Consider the following 22,998-nt stretch of genomic DNA (forward strand, 5'->3'; position numbering starts at 1 on the left):
ATGTTGCTTACCACATGCAGGGCATTGCAGTAGCTTATGTATCCATGGTTATGACCACTAACAGCTAACCGTCACCTGCGGTGAAGAAATCAGTTTGGTGGTTTATGTGTAATCTTTGCGTGAAGTTTTTATTTAATGACATTTCCATGCCTAGGGGCGGGCTTGTGGATAGGGTCTTTTTTTCGTGCTCTGGTCCCTTATTCAGCCTTGGTTCAGTGATCCGTCAGTGACGTGACTCATATCTTAAATATCCTGCCGGCACAGTAATTGTTGAGGTTTCTAAAAATTAAAAAAAAAAAACATTGGTCTCCAACCTATCGCTCTTGTTCTTAATCTGCACATGTGACATGTGCTGACCACTGCCTTTACTAGCAAGTTGTTTTGAGCAGCGGTAATAGGTCTTCTCTTTGGCGTGCACAATGTGTGTAGAGGACCAGAGCGGGAAGAGAAGACATATCACTGCTGCTCAAAACAACTTGCTAGTGAAGGCAGTGGGCGGCGCTTGCACAGATTAAGAACAAGAGCGATGACTTGAAGATGCGACTGAACATGTGCCGCCAGCACCATTTTGTTGGAAAGCATGGTTTTTACTAGAGACCTCAGCAATTATTGTGTTGGCATGATATTTAAAACTAGCTGAAGAGCCCGGCGCTGCCCGGGCATAGTAACTAACTGTGGTTATTTCTAACAAATTATAATTATCCTCCATCCCATAGTCCCATGCCCATATACCCATCATACATATCCACGATCCCATAGGCCTGTGCCCATATACCCATCACATATCCTCCATCCCATAGTCCCGTGCCCATACACTCATCATACATATCCTCCATCCCATAGGCCCGTGCCCATATAGAATTAGAAGAACTATACTACATCTATGATTGGAGGGATTTACTATTATTATTACACCTTCTACATATTGAGATAGGATCTTGGACATTGGAATGCCCCTTCAAACTTCAGACAAAGATTACACAAACACTAGAAAACAGATTTCTTCACAACAGGTATCATTTCCACCTTCTCTAGCCATCAAGATGGAGGCGAAGAAAAGCAAAGAGAAAATGAAAATGTATGGAAGAAAGTACATTATACATATAAGTACTGCAGAGTGTGATAATCCAGAGGAGATGCAGTTATAGAAAAAAAGGAGGGTTGCTTTAATAATTAATAATCAATAAAGACTCTTCAGAATTTTTTGTCCAATTCTCCAGCTCTGAACTAATTACACCTAATTCTTATCCTGCAAATGCCTTGGGCTAATAATTGAAAATGAGATCTAAAATAAAACTATACCAGAAATAGCTTCCTGACAGTTTCTGGATGACTTGCCATCTACGACATGATAATTGTACAATTTATTGTAAGTAATAAATGATACAACTTCACCCGTGTATGTATAAGTACAGAATGTGAGTTCATTCATTAATAGTGAATGACATCTGAGACCGGAGTCTACATTGTCCCGAAGAAGTAACTAAAGTAGGCGGAAAGGAGAAATGGTGTCATCTAGGTAACAAATTGCTGTCATCCCCAAATTAAATGTTAAAGGGAACCTATCAGCAGGATTGTGCACAGTAACCTACAGACAGTGTCAGGTCTGCGCCATTATACGGATTACGATACCTTCGTTGATGAAATCCATCTTATGGTTGTTTAATCTTTATTTTCAGTTTTGTGATAATGATATGCTCGTGCCCTAAGGCGGGGGTTGGTGTATGTGCTGCTCTGATTAGATATTCATAATCCAGACTGCTGACAGGTCACTGATCCCTCACGGACCTGCTAATTTGCATAAGGAATATACTAATGTGTGCATTTGAAAAAAATACGTGCCTGTGCACTATCACTTGTCAGTTAGTGGCTATTATATTGCGGTGTTGAAAAGAAAAAAAAAAACACCATCAAAATGGCACCTTCAGCTGCGCCTGCACATTAGCATCTATCTCATACCGATAGATGCTACAGCAAAAATCTCCTCCGCTGGCTCCTTGTTGCTGCAGGAAAAAAAAAATTACACTACTACATCAAAATGGTGCTGTCTGCTGCACCCGCGCATTAGCATCTATCGCGTACCAATAGATGCTACTGCGCATGCATCGCCTCCGATACACTACAAAAAAATGTAATTTTTTTTTGCAGCAGCAGCAACAAGGGGCGGGCGGAGGCAGAAGCATCTATCAGTACGCGATAGATGCCAATGCGCAGGCACAGCCGATGGTACCATTTTGATGTAGTGTAATTTTTTTTGGCTGCAGCAACTAGGAGCCGGCGGAGGCGCTTGCCCAGTAGCATCTATCGGTACAAGATATATGGTAATGTGCAGGTGCAGCCGACGGCGCCATTTTGATGGTGACTTTTTGTTCTTTTCAACACAGCAATATTATAGGCACTAACGGACAAGTAATAGTGCACAGGCGCCTCCATTTTGATGAAGTGACATGTTTTTTTCAAATACACACATTAGTATATTCATTATGCAAACTAGGGAGCAGGTGCGTGAGGGATCAGTGACCTGTCAGCAGTCTGCATATATGAATAGCTGATCAGAGAACCACGTACATGAGCCCCGCCTTGGGACACGAGCATATCATTAACTACAAAACTGAAAATAAAGATTAAAGAACAACCACAAGATGGATTTCATCAGCCAAGGTATCACTTTAATCAGTATAACAGAACCGACCTGACAGTGTGTGTGGGTTACTGTGCACAATCCTGCTGACTGGTTCCCTTTAAACTGAGCATAAAGCCGGATAGGGGACTAAAATTTCTCAAAACACACTCTCGGCCGAACACTAGAGACCAGTATTCCACCTTCTTCTGTGGTGACTATCTTTGTTTGCTTTCCTGAACCAAGCGCTGTCTGCCATCTAAGCTCCTGCATACGAGTCTCCCGTATTCAGAAGTTGCTCGCTACAGCCAGAAGTGTAGCAGAGGTTGCAGAGAAAGGCTGTGCTCACACAAACACACTTGCATGCATGAGCTTAGGCTGCAGACACTTGTCACTTCAGGAAAACAAGCGCCAATCACCACAGAGGGAGACAAGGCCATAAGCTAAAAACAGTGGATGGACCGATGCATTCAAGTTCTCAGGCACAGCTAGGGTGCTGTGAGGATCCCAATTTGCACATGGAATAAAATTGATTTTTTTTTTACTCAAGGGAGGTAGCAAAAAGTATGGGCCATGTGCTCAGTTTAAAATGTAATTTGGGGTTGAGGAATACCTTTAAATTCCCTTATTTTTGCGCTTATCAGCTCAACAATTTTAACATTCATTATTTTAGGAAAAATGCAAAACAAGAAAATGTAAAAACATACATGCATGATATAGACCAAAATATAGAAATAACACCTCGTCTAATATTGTAGAGGTCTTCACAGGTGCTGGTAAAAATGTCAGTGCTTGCCATTACATTCTGACCACGGTGTAAGCAGGGATTAGTTATTAACTAATAGAAATGCTCCGAGGAACATTACCACTGGGAATAAGATATTACAAGGTTAGATGGTTGTGCCCTGTGACAAAAGAAAAGGATTACTGAACTTTGTCACTAATACCTACATTGCACAAATAAAAGTTTGTTTTCCGGGTTATATTTGCAGCAGCAAGGAGCTAAATAAAGTGCACAGAACTTGCATGTTTTTCCTCCATACGTATGGGTACCGCACACTTGTGACGCACCAGCAATCCCGACAACGATATGACCTAGTAGGGATCGCTGGTGCGTCGCTACGTGGTCACTGGCGAGATGACAAACAGTCAGATCTCACCAGCGACGCAGCAATGATACGGAACGATACGACGGTCGTTGGGACCCTGTTTCTTAGACCTGTAGTACTGAGGTCGTTCGTCGTTGTCCCTGTCAAACACAGCGATGCATGCTGGCCAGCGGGACACCAGCGATCAAAAAATGGCCCAGGACATTCGAGCACGATCAGCGACATCGCAGCAGGGGCCCGATGGCCGCTATGTGTCACACATGGCGAGATCGCTGTTGCGGCACAAAATCGGTGAAGCAACAGCGATCTCGCTATGTGAGACGGGGGCTTAAGAAATAAAGGTGTAAACACATTAAATGCAGCTATTCTAGAAGCAGAGGGGTCTTCAATGACGTGCATACGTGAAGAGTCATGTACCGATGGCAGACCCCCCTGGAGGTCCCCACTGGTCTTTATTACTTGTCTAGGAGGATGACCTCACGTATATCCACATGACCAAAGAAGCAAATCACTGGCTTCAGTGGTCATTTACCATACATGCAGCTTTCATCACTGAGGCAATCGACTGGCTTTTCCATTCTTGTGGATGTACGGCACAAGGCAATGACCGGATTATTGGACCTACAGCTGCAGAGGATTTTAACAGGCAAGTAATGATTTTTATAATCTAATTTCATTACATTAAAGGTCGTTTTTTATTTATTATTCATTTATTTTTTTTAAATGCCAAAAAATCTTTTGAAGACATTGAGCGCATTTACCTGGATACTGAAGATGCATGCTATCCTTATTGCACAGCGAATACCCTCCAAACACAGAGAGGCCACTTCAGTGTCATCGCAGTCCTGTAAGCCCACACTGAAAGCCGCAAGAAACGGCGTCCATGCCAGCTGAAGAGAAAATGCACACGAGGCAATTTATTGTCACAGATTTCACTAACCAAGAAAGAAATGAGAACAATGTCAGGTTCCCAACAGCGATTTAGAGATGTAGATAGCAGAAAGTCTCACCTTAAACATCGGCCTGACATGCTCCAGGTGAGTGGCACTGGTGAAGGGCGCCTGGACGTGACTCACTGCCTCCATCAAAGCCTTGGCAGTCTTTGCCATCTGCTCCATTTCTAAGTTATATAATAATCTTCTTTGCTTCTCACTAGCAACACCTGAAAGAGGCATCAGATCTTACCATCAAACCATTCACAAAGACATCATTAAATATGGGAAACACCGGGAACACCTCACGACATATACTTCGGTACACTATTAGGGCATATTCCCACATGGCAGATCTGAATGCTTGATATCTATTCTATACATCTGATTGAGACTGTTTCTAAAGAAAGCACATAGTTTTCTGCAAGTTTCAATCAGATAAATGGGACAGTCACAAAAATTAAATTGACAACCATTACTAAACCTGGAGCGGCCTGCCTGGACGTCTCGGCTCAGAGAAGGTACGGATGGCTGTACGTGTTGAGATCATGTGGGATGCGTTTCTTTTCACTCACTTGGTTTTGAGGATTTGGTTGTGATTGCGAGCTCCTTTGTCTCCTTCATGGAAATTTTCTTTCCCGCAATCTCGTTATAGATAGCAGACAGATACTCTTCGGGAAGATCTTTGCTGTCATTAATTCCGCGGTTCATTTTGATATACTGCTCCTTTGTCATTTTATTCTTCACCTACATTACAATGAAGGCCATAAGGTAAAAAATGTAGAATAAGCAGTACAAGAATTCACACAGCAAATATCTATGAGGATTTAGGAAAGGAACCCTGGCCCATATCCATCAGAGTGAGAGTGCATATACATCCATACATTACCCTCCACGGCAATAGGTATTCTTCAGGTGATTATTAGACTTTAGATGGTCAAAAGCTTGCTTACTGGTGAAGAGCAAACGTGCTCGGGTAAGGTGTTATCCGTGCACGCTTTGGTGCTAACGAAGTATCTTTGGCATGCTCTAATTCCATGTTCGAGTTCCGCGGCTGCATGTCTCTCCGCTGTTCGACAGCCGCAAAACACTCAGGTTTTGCTTGTGCTAGGCAATTCCAGCATGTGTTGCAGCTGTCGAACAGCCGCGAGACATGCAATCGCAGCGACTTGAACGTAGTATTCGAGCACGCCGAAGATACTTCTTATCTGAAGAGAACACCTTATCTGAGCACATTCGTTCATCACTACTGCTTACATTTTGCCATTGACAAAGCATCCAATGTGTGTCCCCAAAAGTGTTGAACAGGGCCTATAAAGAATACCACCTGAACTGATCAGCACATGAGTGACACAGTCTCCATCCACAATCGAAGACTTAGTACACACCACATACTGCCTCCTATGTGGCTGCTAGAGACTATGACTGGCAGCATGTTCACATAGGACGCAATGTCGCCACAGGAGGCAAGGATGGAGGGAGAATGTCACTGAAAGTCTCCTAGGATAAAATAAATCAGCAGCAGAGGGGAGAATCGTGTCTATTCAATTTTTTATGATTTTTTTTTGTTTGCAGTTTTGTTTTTACATTAATTCTAGTCTTGAGGATTTTTTTCGTTTAAGACTGCGACTACTTTTAATGCCGTATTCATGCTCCAACGCCCTGGATAGGAGATATTTTCTGTAAGCGCTGTGCCATGTATAGAATGTACTACAATTGTAATCACGCTCGCCGATCTGCATTATTATGTAATAATTTACAGAAATCGGGTTTCCAGTCCCATACCTGAGGGCTATGAAGATCTGTTGTCAGCATAATGATGGAGTACGCGAGCACATAAGCCGTGTCAGCGCTGGCAAACAAGGTCTGTCTGTGGAATAAAAAGAAGTGACACTGAAAACATAAAACTACACTTAAAATAAAGGGGGAGATGAAAGAACTGGAGGCAGTAATAAGTGTCTAAAGCGCCCCAATCATTTTAGATAGTAAGCGGCTGATCGCTATCTCTCCCGACTCCCCCACACTAAGGAGCATTCACTTGGCCAAGCTGTGTTCTCAGAGAGAGTTCCCTGCCGGTCATCTCTGGCAATGCCTTATGTCTTAGAGAACAAGCATGTTAGCAAAGCGGGCACCGCCAAATTGAAATCCACTTAACACATACTAAGCAAGCATCAAAGAAGAAAAAAAAAAAGCAAACATATAGGAATCGCCTAAAAATGTCCAATTTTATTATAGAAACATTAAAAAAAAAAAAAACAATGAAAACGCCACCAGGTTAAACATATCATTCAGGTGTACCCATAATAAGGAACCACCAGCCCTCCTCTGCCAGATTACAAGGTACCTTGCAATATAAGCTATTCACAATAACATACAGATGAGATCGTTATCTAAAAGGATCTGCAATCCGAAACCGGATATGCTTTGGCCGACATTAGTCTAATGTGTATAGTGTCCGTAAGAGGAGAAATAAAAGCTTTGAGGACAAATCAGGACTCCGTCCTTGAGGATTGTGTTGTGCACCAGCTATATTTTTCCCTAACGGTAATTATTAGTGGCTCTGATAAGAAATCACATAAAGCCGGACGTGTGCACTGAGGTTTAATTACATCGACATGACAGATTAGTATTTGTCTGAGAATTTGCCGTAGAAATGTGAGCAAGGATTCTCAATAAAATCAATAGAAGATGGAGTACACAAGGATTTCAGCACATTGCGTTCCACATGAAACTGACTGTGTGAACATACCTTTATATATGCAGCTATCTGTAGCCATAAAGGAGTATTCACAACTTGTAATTTATGGCATAGCCACCGAACACTAAGGCCACCTCTGGAACCCACACAGTATGGAGGATCCCAGACTCTCCTACTGAGGAGGCATAACATGCAAACTTTTATCTATAGGTCCCAGTTTACGGACCTGACCCAAAACATCAATTTGCACCATCTCTGAAGAATACTGTAGCTTACCCCTGATTGCACTCCAGGTATCGAGCGGCAAACTTCTCCATAAGTCGGTCAATTTTTTGAGCTTCACCAGGAAGGCGGAATCCTTCCAGAAACATTCTGAGGGCAGACACAAAGTCCTTCCCCAAAAAGTCATGCTGGTCCACATATGCGTACATGACTTCTTTGTTAAATTTATCATTGTCTCCTAGGAACTCTCCAACCTGCGTCTGTAACAGAAAATACAGAGCAAGTGAAAATCAAAGTCCAGGATCGTTAATCTGTTTCAAAGCCAGACCCAAGCTCCTGCATGGCAAGTTATACTGTCTACAGCAGCATAGTCTCAAATTATCTGACATAGCTTTAGGGAATTCCTATTGAATATGGACCCTAATCTATTAGCCAGGAGGGAGACTCTTGCTCTGCATTTCCTTCCATCCATCAGATCAATACCGTCAATAGGACCTCTGCAAGGTTTCATTAATCCTGTGCTGGCACTGTGAGGGACATGAACAGTTACTGAGCTCCCCCCACATATTACAGCTCACTGTGGAGGTGGTCAGGCACGACATATGGTGTCATAAGACCATTGGTGGATGACCCCCTAGAATGGAAGGGTTTGCCATGGTGAAATCTATCAGAAAATGTTTTCTATGTATTGTGATAGCACCATTAGGATGGAACAGAGACCCTGATTGCAGCAATGTGTCACTTAGTTTAATGGGTCCAGCTGTTATGATGGAGTCACAATTTTCTGTGCTGCAGGTCTGTTGAGCTGTGTATAACTCGCCCACACCACAGCTTTCTGTGTACATTGTATAGTGACAGTGAGCAGCTAATCAGTGCTGGGGACGTGCTGGGACTAGGAGGCACAAGGACAGTTGTCCTATAGTGATAATTTCATACTAATAAAATACTGATTCTATTGACAACAGTAAATTACAGGCCAGTGACATAATTGGAATCAACTACTTTATGGTGACCTCAGCTTACACAGCAAAATCCTGCTAACCGATTCCCTAAAAGGGCTCTTCCAACCATTAGCAACTTAGCGTTTGCCCACTATTAGGAGAACCCCTTCTCAATCTGAATATTTGCCCCCATTAAAATAAAAACACACACACTCATCTCCCGTGCCGATGCTGCTTCATCAGTGTCAGCATTCGAGTTCCCAGGGCTCACCTGAGGTTGCGATGTCTTGTGAGACCTGCTCTTATTCAGCTCTGGAGTCACTGTCCCCTCCGCTAGACGAATAAGTAATCAAGAGTGAGTTAGCCACGCACCACAGCTATCACGTCCTGTTGAATACGCCATGGAAGGGCGAAGGGCTCATACGACATAACCTCACGTGAGCACCTGGAATGCGAGTGCCAACACCTCTAGAACCACAGCGGCACGGGAGGAGAGTTTCACAAAAAAAATTTTTGGGAAATTTGCAAGATTTTCTGCAAGTTTCAAATTAGTGCTGTAAAAATGTAGTAGAGGTGATGCTCCAGCTCGTAGTTTTCTCAATCATGACTTGGAACATCTGATGGGGGTGAGGTTGAGGGAACCTGGGTGTGGGGGTTAGATCACCAGCTTCACTGCTAATAAGAGAACTGAAGAAAATACGCCAAGGGTTTTTTTTTTTTTTTTTTAAACTTCAAAGCCCAAACGTGGCAAAGTTATTGCGTGCTGGAAATCGACGCTAATACAGTCTTAAAACCTCACTCCCTTACAACAGAATACATTAGTTGTAAGGGAGTATTAGTATTTGCACGGGTGATAATCTGCATCATCTGGACAGGAAGAATCCCACCACCCGGGCAATACTAAGGAAATCCTGAAAACATGACCTGTTGGTGGCCCTTGAGGACTGGAGTTGGGGAACACTGTGTTAGTGCATGGGTTGTACTATGTCGACTGAGGTCTGTCTTCTACACTTTAAAAACCCCCCTTTTTTGTTTTACACAAATTGCCAAAAACATATACTGCCCCACTAAATATATATTAACATTCAGTGTGTTCCCCATACGTACAAAAAATACACATTGCACCCGTTGAATAGATAGTAAAATATACGCATGTATATACAGTTGTATAAGAAAGTGTTTGCCCTGATTTCCTATTCTTTTGCATGTTCGTCACACTTAAATGTTTCAGATCACCAAACAAATTTAAATATTAGACAAAGATAACACAAGTAACCACAAAATGCTGTTTTTCAATAAAGATCTTTATTATTAAGGGAAAAAGAAATCCAAACCTACAGGGACCTGTGTGAAAAAGTGATTGCCCTCTAAACCCAATAACAGGTTGGGTTAGCAGGAATAACTGCAATCAAGCATTTGTGATAACTGCAATGAGTCTTTTACAACGTTCTGGAGGAATTCTGGTCCACTCATCTTTGCAGATTTGTTGTAATTCAGCCATATTGGAGGATTTCTGATAATGAAGTGCCTTTTTAAGGTCATTCCACAGCATCTTAATTGGATTAAGGTCAGGACGTTGACTAGGCCACTCTAAAGTCTTAATTTTGTTTTTTTTAAGCCATTGAGTGGTGGACTTGCTGGTGTGTTTTGGATCAGTTTCCTGCTGCACAACCCAAGTGTGCTTCAGCTTGAGGATACAAATTGATGGCCGGACATTTTCCTTCCGGATTTTTTATAGATGGAAGAATTCATGGTTCCAGTTACCACAGAATGTATTCCAGGTCCTGAAGCAGCAAAACAGCCACAGACCATCACACTACCCACCATCATATTTTACTGTTGGTATGATGTTCCTTTTCTAAAATACAGCGTTACTTCTACGCCAGATGTAATGGGACATACATCTTCCAAATAGTTCAACTTTTGTCTCGTCAGTCCACAGAGTATTCTCCTAAAAGTCTTGGGGAAAATCAAGATGTTTTCTGAAAAAACGGAGACGAGCCTTTATACTCTTATTGTCCAGCAGTGGTTTTCATCTTGGTACTCTTCCATACAGACCATTTTTGCCCATTCTCTTTTTTAATGGTGGAGTCTTGAATACCGACCTTAACTGAGGTCAGTGAGGCCTGGAGGTCTTTGGATTTTGTTGCAGGGTCTTTTGTGACCTCTTGGAAGAGATTTTGATGCGTTCTTGGGGTAATTTTGGTCAGCCGGCCATTCCTGGGAAGGTTCACCACTGTTCCATGTTTTCGTCATTTGTGGATAATGGCACTCCGTGTGGTTTGCTGGTGTCCCAAAGCTTTAGAAATGGCTATATAACCTTTTCTAGACTGAACAATCTCAATTACTTTATTTCTCATTTGTTTCAGAATTTCTTTGGATCACAACATGATGTCTAGCTTTTAAGGAGCTTTTGGTCTACTTCACATTGTCTGGCAGGTCCTACTTAACCCCTTTACCCCCAATGGTGGTTTGCACGTTCATGAAGGGGCCAATTTTTACAATTCTGACCACTGTCGCTTTATGAGGTAATAACTCTGGAACACTTACATGGATCCCGGTGATTCTGACAATGTTTTCTCGTGACATATTGTATGTCATGTTAGTGGTAAATTTTAATTCATATAACTGGCGTTTGTGGAAAAAAAAACGGAAATTTGGCGAAAAGTTTGAAAATTTCGCAATTTTCCAACTTTGAATTTTTATGCCCTTAAATCAGATATGGCACACAAAAAACTTGATAAGTAACATTTCCCACATGATTACTTTACATCAGCACAATTTTGGAACCAAATTTTTTTTGGGTTAGGAAGTTATAAGGGTTATGAGTTGACCAGCGATTTCTCATTTTTACAACACCAATTTCTTTTAGGGACCACATCACATTTGAAGTCACTTTGAGAGGTCTATATGATAGAAAAAACCCAAAAGTGACACCATTCTAAAAACTGCACCCCTCAAGGTGCTCAAAACCACATTCAAGAAGTTTATTAACCCTTCAGGTGCTTCACAGGAATTTTTTTTTAATGTTTAGAAAAAGAAAAATGAACATTTAACTATTTTCACAAAAAAATTACTTCAGGTCCAATTTTTTTTATTTTACCAAGGGTAACAGGAGAAATTGGACTGCAAAAGTTGTTGTGCAATTTGTCCTAAGTATGCTGATACCTGATATGTGGGGGGGGGGACCACTGTTTCGGCACATGGCAGAGCTCAGAAAAGATGCGCCGTTGGACTTTTTCAATGCAAAATTGGCTGAAAAAATGATTTTTTTGCCCACAATTTTTTATTTTCCCAAGGGTAAAAGGAGAAATTGGACCCAAAAGTTGTTGTGCAATTTGTCCTGAGTACACTGATACCCTGTATGTGGGGGTAAACCACTGTTTGGGCGCATAGCAGAGCTTGGAAGGGAAGGAGCACCTTTTGACTTTTTCAACGCAAAATTGGCTGGAATTGAGATCAGACGCCATGTTGCATTTGGAGAGCACCTGATGTGCCCAAACAGTGGAAACCCCCCAATTTTAACTTCAACCCTAACCCCAACACACCCCTAACCCTAATCTCAGCCCTAACCCTAGCCCTAACGGGAAAATGGAAATAAATACATTTTTTTAAATTTTATTATTTTTCCCTAACTAAGGGGGTGATAAAGGGGGATTTGATTTACTATTTATGGCGGGTTTTATGTTTGGCAGCTGTCACACGCTAAAAGATGCTTTTAATTGTAAAAATTGTTTTTGCATCACCACATTTTGAGAGCTATAATTTTTCCATATTTTGACCCACCGAGTCATGTGAGGTCTTATTTTTTGCGGGACTAGTAGACGTTTTTATTGGTACCATTTTCGGGAGCGTGACATTTTTTGATCGCTTTTTATTACGATTTTTGGGACGCAGAATGAACAAAAAAACAGCATTTCATGAATTTCTTTTGGGGGGTGCGTTTACACCGTTCCGCGTGTGGTAAAATTGATAAAGTGATTTTATTCTTCGGGTCAGTACGATTACAGTGATACCTCATTTATGTATTTTTTTTTATGTTTTGGCGCTTTTATGCAATAAAAATAATTTTATATAAAAAATAATTATTTTTTCCTTTCTTTATTCTACGAGTTATAACTTTATTTTTTCGCCAACGACGCTGTGTGGTGGCTCGTTTTTTGCGGGACAAGATGTCGTTTTCAGCTGTACCATGTTTATTTATATACTTTTTTTGATTTTGCGTTATTGCACTTTTTGTTCGGCTCTATGATGATAAAGCATTGTTTTCTGCTTTGTTTTTTATTTTTATTTTTTAAGGGATTCACTAAAGGGGTTAACTAGTGGGACAGTTTTATAGGGCGGGTCGTTACGGACGCGGCGATACTAAATATGTGTACTTTTATTGTGGTTTTATTTATTTCCAAAAAATGAATTTATTAGGGAATATTTTTTTTTTTTAATTTAGGAATTTTTTATAAATTATTTTAACATTTTTTTTACTTTATTATTTTGTCCCAGTGCAGGGAAGGAGACCCTCAGAGCAGCGCAGCACATTTCGCTGCTGTGGGGGTCTCAGGGAAGCACGGAGGGAGCCCCCTCCCTGCCGATGCTTCTCTAATCCCCCGGTACACTGCGATCATGTTTGATCTCCCAAAGATGTGATAAACCACAGTTAATTTATGTTTGGGGGGGCAATCAGTTTTTCACACAGGGCCCTGTAGGTTTCGATTTCTTTATCCATTAATAATAAAGACTTTCATTTAAAAATGGCATTTTGTGTTTACTTGTGCTATCTTCAATATTTAAATTTGTTCGGTGAGCTGAAATATTTAAGTGTGACAAACATGCAAAATAACAGGAAATCCGTTTTTTTTCACAAAACTGTATATCAGGTATATACATGCTATATTTAACATTTTATTTCCAGCCATCCTGGCTGGCCACCCTGATCATACTATCCTGATGATTTCCTGGATAAAAAACATCGAAAGTACCCTAGGGAACATTTATTCTTGATTCTGTGGACGTTATGGTGGGGTATTGTGTGGCATATCTGAAGCAGCCCCCCCCCCTCACTTGTCTCCTGTTTTGATCTACTACCTGGCAGAAGCAGCGATAAGGACACCCCCTGATACATGGTGAGACTGTTCAATTTTTATTCACATTTTTATTCATTGGTATTTAGCTTTTGGAGACCAATTTTTGTGTATAGGGGGTGATAACCAGAGGCATATTGAGATTTGGATTTTTTTTTGTTTTACCCAGGAGGCTTTTAGAGTACGAATTAAAAGTTTTGTTTTATTATATCTACAGCGCAGATTTATCGATCTATAATATATAAATAGATAGTAGCGGCACACATGACCGCTGGCAGCTGCAGGAAGGCTCCGGCTGACACTGTGTGCGCTACTGAAGAGCAATGAATACTCACTGTTCCCTCTGTACACAGTTCCGGCATGCAGAGCACTGAGTATTGCTGCAGCTGCCCTTCGGCTTGCAAGCAGCGCATGACGTCCCTGCTATGCGCTGCTTACAAGTATAAAGCAGCTGCTGGCATTGGAACAAGATGCTGCGAGGAAGCACTGGGAAGGTAAGTGTATTGGTTTGCTTTAATGTTTTCTGATGGGGCCATACATACCAGGATGGGAGTGCGGGTCAATCATACCAGGATCAGGATGGGGACATGCATGCCAGGATGGAGATGGTGGCCCTGCATACCAGGATAGAGTTTGAGGGCGATCATTCCTGCCATGATAGGGATGTGGGAGACATACATACCAGGGTAGGGATGAGGGAGCCATGTGTATCAGGATAGGGATGAGGGGGCCATGTGTATCAGGATAGGGATGAGGGGGCCATGTGTATCAGGATAGGGATGAGGGGGCCATGTGTATCAGGATAGGGATAAAGGGGGCCATGTATACCAAGATAGGGGATATTAAGTACAAAATTGACCACATTTTTTGCTTAAAATCTTTTTTCCCCTTATTTCCTCCTCTAAAACCTAAGTGCATCTTATGGTCCGAAAAATACAGGTATATGCTGTGGACACTGTATATTAGCTGTGTAACTATATTCAGGAAGCACAGGGTTTATTAGTATTTACTATATACTATGCTCCCTGAATATTTTATTCTACACTGTGTCAATTTAGTACGTACAAAATATACATAGTGCCGCTAAATCCATAAGGAAAAAAATATATACAGGGTGGTCCAAAAGTAGGTGGACAGAAAAACAGGATTTTTGGGTTGCTTACCGTAAAATCTGTTTCTCGGAGCCTTCATTGGGGGACACAGAGACCATGGGTGTATGCTGTGCTGCCACTAGGAGGCTGACACTATGCACAAAAAAAGGTTAGCTCCTCCTCCGCAGTATACACCCCACCGACCGGCAGGGAATTCCTCAGTTAGTGAGAAAGCAGTAGGAGAAGAAACAGAATAGATTGAAAACAGAACAAACAACTCAACTGTAACCAATCAACCAAAGTAAGAACAGGAGTTGTAGAACATGGGAGGGTGCTGTGTCCCCCAATGAAGGCTCCGAGAAACAGATTTTACGGTAAGCAACCCAAAAATCCTGTTTTCTCGTTCGCCTTATTGGGGGACACAGAGACCATGGGACGTCCCAAAGCAGTCCCTGGGGTGGGAAACAAACTTCCATCAGGCCAGTGGACTCACCACTGCTGCCTGCAGAATCCTTCTACCTAGGCTGGCGTCCGCCGAAGCGTAGGTGTGGACCCTGTAGAATTTCACAAACGTGTGAACCGAAGACCAGGTTGCAGCTTTGCAAAGCTGCAGCACGGAGGCTCTGTGGCGTACCGCCCAGGAAGCACCCACTGCCCGGGTAGAGTGCGCTCTGATCCCTGGAGGGGCCACTCGATGCTTAACCCGGTAGGCCTCCAAAATTGCCGATCTGATCCAGCGAGCAATAGTAGCTTTGGAAGCCGGGTGACCTTTCCGCGCCCCATCTGGAATGACGAAAAGAGAGTCTGTTTTTCGCAAGGAAGACGTCCTAGACAGATAGACTCATTGCCCTGACCAGATCCAGCTTGTTCAGGGACCGCTCCCGAGGGTGAGTTGGACTCGGACAGAAGGACGGCAGAACAATATCCTCATTGAGGTGAAAGGAGGACACCACCTTCGGAAGAAAAGAGGGCGGAGGCCGCAGAACTACCTTGTCCTGGTGAAGTACCAGGAAAGGAGAGCGGCAAGAAAGAGCCGACAATTCCGACACGCGCCGGATGGAGGTGATGGCCACCAGAAAGGCTACCTTCCAGGAGAGAAGGGAAAGGGAGACTTCTCTGAGAGGTTCAAAGGGAGAACCTTGCAGAACCTCAAGAACCAGATTAAGATCCCATGGATCTACGGGCGCTCGATACGGAGGGGCCGTGTGAGCCACGCCCTGAAGAAAGGTTTTGACCTGAGGGCGGGAGGCCAAAGTCTTCTGAAATAAAATGGAGAGTGCCGAAACTTGACCCTTCAAGGAACTGAGCGCAAGCCCCGCATCCAGCCCTGCCTGAAGAAACGCCAGAACGGAAGGGAGCGAAAAGCACATAGGCGCGATGTTATTGGCCTCACACCAAGTGAAATAGGCCTTCCAAGTACGGTAGTAAATTTTGGAAGATGATGGCTTCCTGGCTCGGATCATGGAATGAATTACTCGACCGGAGAATCCTGCCCTTTTCAAAACCTCGGTCTCAACAGCCACGCCGTTAAATTGAACGGCCGAGAATTGGGGTGGCAAATCGGACCTTGAGACAGCAGATCTGCCCTGTCTGGAAGCTTCCAGGGGGCGTCCGCGAGAAGGTTGACAATGTCCGCGAACCAAGACCTTCTGGGCCAATTCGGGGCGATGAGAATGACTGGAATTCCTTCTGCTTTGATCTTCAACAGCATGGGAAGAAGAGGCAGGGGAGGAAACAGGTAGGGGAGCTCGAACTGTGACCAAGGAATGGCCAGAGCGTCGGCGCCCACTGCGAGAGGATCTCGAGCTCTGGATACAAACTGTGGGACCTTCCTGTTGAGGCGAGAAGCTAGCAGATCTACGTCCGGGGTTCCCCAACGACTGCAGACCTGAAGAAATACCTCCGGGTGTAGGGACCACTCTCCTGCCGCGAGACCCTCGCGGCTGAGAAAGTCGGCGGCCCAGTTGTCTACGCCGGGAATGTGTACCGCGGAGATTGTCGGAATCGAAATCTCTGCCCACTGAAGGATCTTGGACACTTCTGCCAGGGCTGAGGCACTCCATGTCCCTCCTTGGCGGTTGACATATGCTACCGCTTTGGCGTTGTCTGTCTGAATCCGGACAGGCAGGCCCCCGAGGAGTCTGTCCCAGTGGACGAGAGCCAGATGGATCGCTCGTATCTCTAGAACGTTGATCGGCAGAGCAGATTCTTGAGTCGACCAACGACCCTGAACAGTGTGATTGCGGAACACTGCACCCCAGCCGAGGAGGCTGGCATCCGTTGTTACAATCTGCCAATGAACAGGAAGAAAAGACCGCCCCAAGAGGATGAGAGGTGACGTCAACCACCAGTTGAGTGACCGCTTGATCCGGCATGAAAGACGAACAGGGCGATCCAAGGACAGAGCCGACCTGTTCCACCTCGACAGAATGGCATGTTGGATAGGTCTGGCGTGAAATTGGGCAAAGGGAACTGCCTCTATCGCCGCCACCATTTTTCCCAGGACCCTCATAGCTGTTCGGAGGGACAGAAATCGTGGGGTCTGCAGCGATCGCACAGCCTGCTGCAGGGAGAAAGACCCTTGACCGACGAGTGTCGAACAGTAGGCCCAGAAACACAAGACGTTGAGTAGGGACCAGACAGGACTTTTTCCTGTTGATGATCCACCCGAAATCGGAAAGAGTGTCCAGGACGATCGTCAAACTTAGGCGCGCCTGCTGGAAAGAGGGAGCTTTGATCAGAATATCGGCGAGGTACAGAAAAAGAACGAGACCTCTGATCCTCAACAAGGCCATCAACGCAGCCACGATCTTCGTGAAGACTCTGGGAGCGGTGGCGAGACCGAAGGGCAGCGCGACAAACTGGTAATGTTCCTGGCGAACCGCAAAACGCAGGAACTTCTGACGAACTCTCTTGTTGAGCAGCTTGAGATCCAAGATGGATCGGACCGCCCCGTCTTTTTTCGGCACGACAAACAGGTTTGAATAAAACCCTGTAAACCGCTCCGATTCGGGAACGGGCACAATCACCCCGGGACTGAGGAGAGAGTCGATGGCCGTAAAGAACCCCGGGATCAAAGCTGGATCTTTTGGAGGACGGGATTCGAAGAAACGATCCCGTGGAAGAGAGATGAACTCTATCTTGTATCCTGACGATACAACCTCCCTGACCCAAGCGTCCTCTACCGAGGCCAGCCAGACGTCCTTGAAGAACAGGAGTCGACCTCCCAATTGGGAGGGACCCTCAGGAGTCCGAGGATAGTCATGTTGATGTGGGCCGACCCGATCCGGATCTGGATGGTCTGCCCCGCGAATAGTGGGAGCGTCAGGAGGGAGTGGGTCTGAAGGAAACTTTCTTCCTATCTTGGCGTGCCTGCGGTCTTTGCTGGTTGGAGGAGGTCTCCGCCGTATTGAAACGGCGGTAAGCCCGAAAGGGTCGAAACTGATGCCTCAGTGGGGGTCTGCGAGGTTTGGCCTGAGGCAGGAGAGAACTCGTGCCTCCGGTGGCGTCCTTAATAATTTGGTCCAATTGGGATCCAAAGAGGCGCCCTCCCTGAATAGGCAGATTAGTAAGAGACTTTTTAGAAGACAGGTCCGCCTGCCAGGCCTTGAGCCAAATTGTACGTCGGATTGCCACAACGTTACTTGACGCCTGGACTGCGCAGGATGCGGCATCCAAAGAAGCAGAAAGCAGATAATCCCCCGCATGGGAAATCTGATTGGCAAGATCGGCCAATCGATCTGGTTGTGCTTTCTCTAGGATGCCCTGACGAAGATCCTCTGCCCAAGTGGCTATGGCTTTTGCTGCCTAAAATGAAGCAAAAATTGGGCATACCGCCGTCGAAGCCGCTTCGAAGGCAGACTTCGCTAGGGATTCTATGATCCCATCATTAGAATCCCTAAGAGACGCCATGCCTGAAAGCGGGAGAACCGTGTTATTAGAAAGCCTGGACACGGCCGGATCGACCGAGGGAGAAGCAGACCAGTTGTCCGTGAGCTCTTTAGCAAACGGGTACAGAATGCCGAGACGCTTCCCTCGTTGAAAGCGTCTGGTCAGATCCCCACTTTCTCTGGTAAAAATCTTTCCAAACTCGGAATGTAAAGGGAATACCCTGGAGGGTGTTTCCTCCCGTCTGAACGAAACCTCCTGATTTGAGGATTTCGCAGGGGGGTCAGCAATGTCGAAGGTCTGGTGGATCGCTGCAATGAGGTTCTGCACAGTAACCCTCATGTTCGCATCCTGATCCGAATCCAGCTCTAAGATCCCCTCAGATGATCCGTCCGAGAGCGCTTCACCTGACTCGGGAGAGGAGGCCCGGGAGGGATGCTGCCGAGAAGGACTATGTGGTGACATGGGGCGAGGAGAGGAATCCGGCTGGGGATCCTGCCTGGGTCTTTTGCGACTATCGCTGGCCGACTCAGATGGAATCTCTCGGGACCTGCTGGACCCTGTAGAGGTGTCCAGGGGCAGCTTATCCAGGACGGCTACTAGGGTCTGAGACACCCTGGTGAGGTCTGCCACTGACTGTGATAGAGACGAGGCCCAGCCAGGCATGGGGGGGGGTTCACTCTCGCCTGGGGCCCTAAATGGCTCCTGGTCGGCGTCAGGCTGAATAGGGTTGCTACAATCCAGGCAGAGGGAAGTGGACTGACCTGAGGGAAGTTTGCGATTGCAAGAAGAGCACGCAAAGTACTTAACTAAGGTGCAAGAGGAGGCAGGAGGACGAGAGCGGTCAGACTTAGAATTAGACATACTGACGGACAGTCACTGAGGCAGTGCCGGAAGGTTGGGGGACAGGAGGCAGAGGAGGGTGTCAGTCTGCAGTCGCAGAGCTACTCACGGTCCGGTGTCCTGTCGCAGCTTCCAGCAAATGAAGTGCACGGCTTGTCTGGGCTTGCAGGGGGCACGGCAGATAAGACAGCGTCCGGCTGACAGGCTGTGAAAATGGCGGCAGCCTGAGAACAGAGCAGGAAGCGCGCACTTCCCTGCAGGGACCGAGGAAGAAGATGGGCGGGGCTAACCGCCGATGTTAAAAATGGCGCCGTCCTATCCAGACTGGGGTGGGTGGAGACAGCGCCGCCTCGGGGAGACTTGGCGTGAGGGGAGAAGGCGGTGGGCAGGCTTAAAGCGGGCGGGAGGAAAGCCCGCCCGAGAAAGAAGGCGGGGGGCGTGGCCGCGACGCAGGACAAGGCCCAAGATGAAGGCGGGGCCTGGATTAGATGAGGCGGCCGCCTGTCAGCACGGGGCGGCGCGGAGGCCCCGCAGCACTGCCGCGGTGACCGCTCCTGAGGCTCGCTGGGGCCGGAAGGGAGAAACCCCCCCCCCTAGAAATGCACTGGGGGCAAGTTGCGGCAGAACAGGCCGAGAAGCCGGGGCCTGAATTAAATGCGGCGGCCGCCGGGAAGCGCGGGCGGCGCGGAGGCGTCGCAGTACCGCCACAGTGACCTCTGGGGCTGCCGAGGAGAATGGGACCCGGGCCTCATACTTACCCTCCGTCACTATAATAAAGGTACCTTCATCCAGTGTGTATTGTCACGAAGAGTATCCGCGCCTCATCCAACCGACAGGCTCTGGTAGGCGAGTGGGTGGGAGGCGGGGGACGAGGACCATCTGGATCGCCTGACACACATCCGTGTACGGTCTCCTGGTCCTGCTGTAGAGACCTATGAGGATACGGGGTGGCAGTACACGCCGTACTCATAGTCTCTTTGTGGGAGTACAGTTGTGACTGTTCACACTGTATCCCTCCGGGAACCTGAAAAGGAACGACGCACAACGAGGTAGATATGGGTCTAATGAAAGACCCGTGTCCACCTCCTACTGACACTAAGCTAAACTGAGGAATTCCCTGCCGGTCGGTGGGGTGTATACTGCGGAGGAGGAGCTAACCTTTTTTTGTGCAGTGTCAGCCTCCTAGTGGCAGCACAGCATACACCCATGGTCTCTGTGTCCCCCAATAAGGCGAACGAGAAATAACATTTATTTTGATTTATATATAAAATTATATTTAACACAAGCATAACATTGGCATTTAAATTTTATTCTGAACAATAATACAAATGCCCTTAAATTTTATCAACGCAGGCGCTCAAACTGTTTTCCATCACAATTCGCACAGCTTTGACAAACATTTTTGCACAAGTCTCTTTGGGTATTAATTTCTTAAAATGCATCTCTTATATAATTTTTCAAATCACTGACACTTTTTGGTTTTCGACTATAAACTTTGTCCTTGAGTACTCCGCAAAAGAAAAAATCCACTGGGGTCAAGTCTGGTGAACGTGCCGGCCAATCAAGTGGGCCTCTTCGGCCAATCCATTTATTAGGAAATGTTTTATTACCCTATTACACATACTGTCCACCTACTTTTGGAGCACCCTGTATATTCACCTGGCATTGGATGCTTCAGTGAAGCCAAGTATTTTGCCCGCTCTCCTGCAGAAGGACACTGGTGACATAATGACAACGTCATGGCGCTGAGTCGGAGACTGAATCTGGCTTTTTACAGATCACCCCGCTTTATTCAATTATGTCCGTACTTTACAGAGGATGATGCAGTGGAATAAGTCAGGGGTGCGGAGCTCCCGTCACCATGTTAAGCACACCCCAGTTTGCCGTCGCACCCCGTTTAGATGACAATGTAGTGGGCTAACACTATCAGAAACCATTTAGTTTAGTAACACACAATTCCAAAACACGTCTAATAAAAAGGAAAGCCTTACAGAATCCAAGCGCTCCTCCTGATGCAGGAACTGGGCGATGTCCTCGGGGGTATTACCCAGCATCCCTTGCTCTTGCAAATATTGGATTCCTCTTTTTGGTTTCTTGTTAAATCTGTACAATGAATAAGACAGGAGACGCTGACGTCCATACAATGAAGTCAGACTGGGCTGCAAATAACACATTTTTACTTCAAAAGATCAGGAGCAATCAGTCTGAGACTTAGACAAAAATTGTAAGTCAATGACTCTGAACCGTAAATTTCCTGGAACATAACTCGAAGAAAACCGAATGTGAAGACAAGCTGTATAGTTCAGCTCCAGAGCAGCGTGCGCCGTGCACTCAGCTACATGTCATTAAATCAAGGGCCTCCAGCCATCAAAGATCTCAATCATTGCGAGGCTTTTAGACCTCGTTTGTCGCATCTTGTTGCTTGGATACAGCTTACTTTTTTTTTTTCTTCAGCAAAAACTACCCCCGACCTCCATCCGGAATCTTTTGAAATAATTTGTGTGATTCCAAAGTGAGACATTCACTTTCTATCTGTACAAATCTGTTACCAAACAGACCTCACAGATAAAACTTTGGTGAAATTTATCATTACAGTAAAGAACCAGAAGCACAGAGGTAAACTAATACACAATATAAAAAATGGATGAAAAAAAGGTCGGTCCCATAAAGACTCAAAAACAAGATACCTATTAAAGAATGTACAGGACAGAGCAGGTGGAATCGCTTTCATCTGGCATCCTGGCACACAGCCGAGGCCTCCTATTCATGACTGGTGTTTTTTCTCCAATACTGCGCATAGGCAGAAAGCGGTCAATATACATCAGTCAAAAATCATAGACTTGACTGTACTTCCACGCATCAGGCCTGCCCGACTTGCCCGCACCAGTTAATAAACAAACATTTCATGAAAAGTACTGCAAGAAATAAAAGTAGTGTTCTGGGGGCAAGGGGTTTCGCTTTCTGCTTTTTCAGGAGTTAAGCACTCCCCATCCTCCGTGCTTCCTGCTTGTTGGGGATAAGGGGTAGGAAAATCTGCAGCACTCCAGATGTGACACTACGATTCCTCCTATCGCACAGGCCTGCCAATTGCACTGGTTATATTAGAGGCAGCTTTTTCTCACCAGTACTGGACTAATAAAGTGGACACCAGGGGAAGCCATAAGGAGTATGAATATGGAAAACATATTTTAGAGTAAATTGATATTTAGATCTAATAAATGTAAACTAATATTTCTTTTTAGCCTGTCTGCAGTGTACATTTACCAAATGTGACAGATCTATAGGGCCCAGTTTACCAGGGGGAGGCCAGAAAAGTGTCCTCTAGGCCACAGTCAGGTCTAAATCCCAAGTTTCCGCAATGTGAAAGGAATCTGTAAAATTAGGATCTCTTCCCAACTAAATTCTGGCACTGTACATGTTATTAACATGAAGAGCAACTTAAAAGCTGCAGTAATATATGGCAATAAGAAAAAGGCTAATATATGTATATCTTCCCTCGCTGGATAAAAGCAGACACCCCCAAGTCTGCAGCTCATTCATTGCTAGCAAATTAGATTAAACAAAGAGATATTATCC

General features: G+C 45.2%; 1 protein-coding gene across 2 annotated transcripts in view; it reads right to left on the reverse strand.

The window, feature by feature from the left end:
- ARFGEF1 (ARF guanine nucleotide exchange factor 1) overlaps positions 1-22,998 on the reverse strand; it is a 277,288-nt gene that overhangs the window by 140,604 nt on the left and 113,686 nt on the right. For both annotated transcript variants that reach the window (XM_073583854.1, XM_073583853.1), the window contains exons 15-20: positions 21,414-21,525; positions 7,636-7,841; positions 6,447-6,531; positions 5,237-5,408; positions 4,740-4,891; positions 4,491-4,619 (exon numbers count right to left, since the gene is read on the reverse strand). In XM_073583854.1, coding sequence (XP_073439955.1) covers positions 4,491-4,619; positions 4,740-4,891; positions 5,237-5,408; positions 6,447-6,531; positions 7,636-7,841; positions 21,414-21,525 — 856 coding nt within the window. The remainder of the gene's footprint in view (positions 1-4,490; positions 4,620-4,739; positions 4,892-5,236; positions 5,409-6,446; positions 6,532-7,635; positions 7,842-21,413; positions 21,526-22,998) is intronic.

This window comes from Dendrobates tinctorius, unplaced genomic scaffold, assembly GCF_039654945.1.
Source record: "Dendrobates tinctorius isolate UK_male_01 unplaced genomic scaffold, ASM3965494v1 ptg000082l, whole genome shotgun sequence".
Taxonomy (NCBI): domain Eukaryota; kingdom Metazoa; phylum Chordata; class Amphibia; order Anura; family Dendrobatidae; genus Dendrobates; species Dendrobates tinctorius.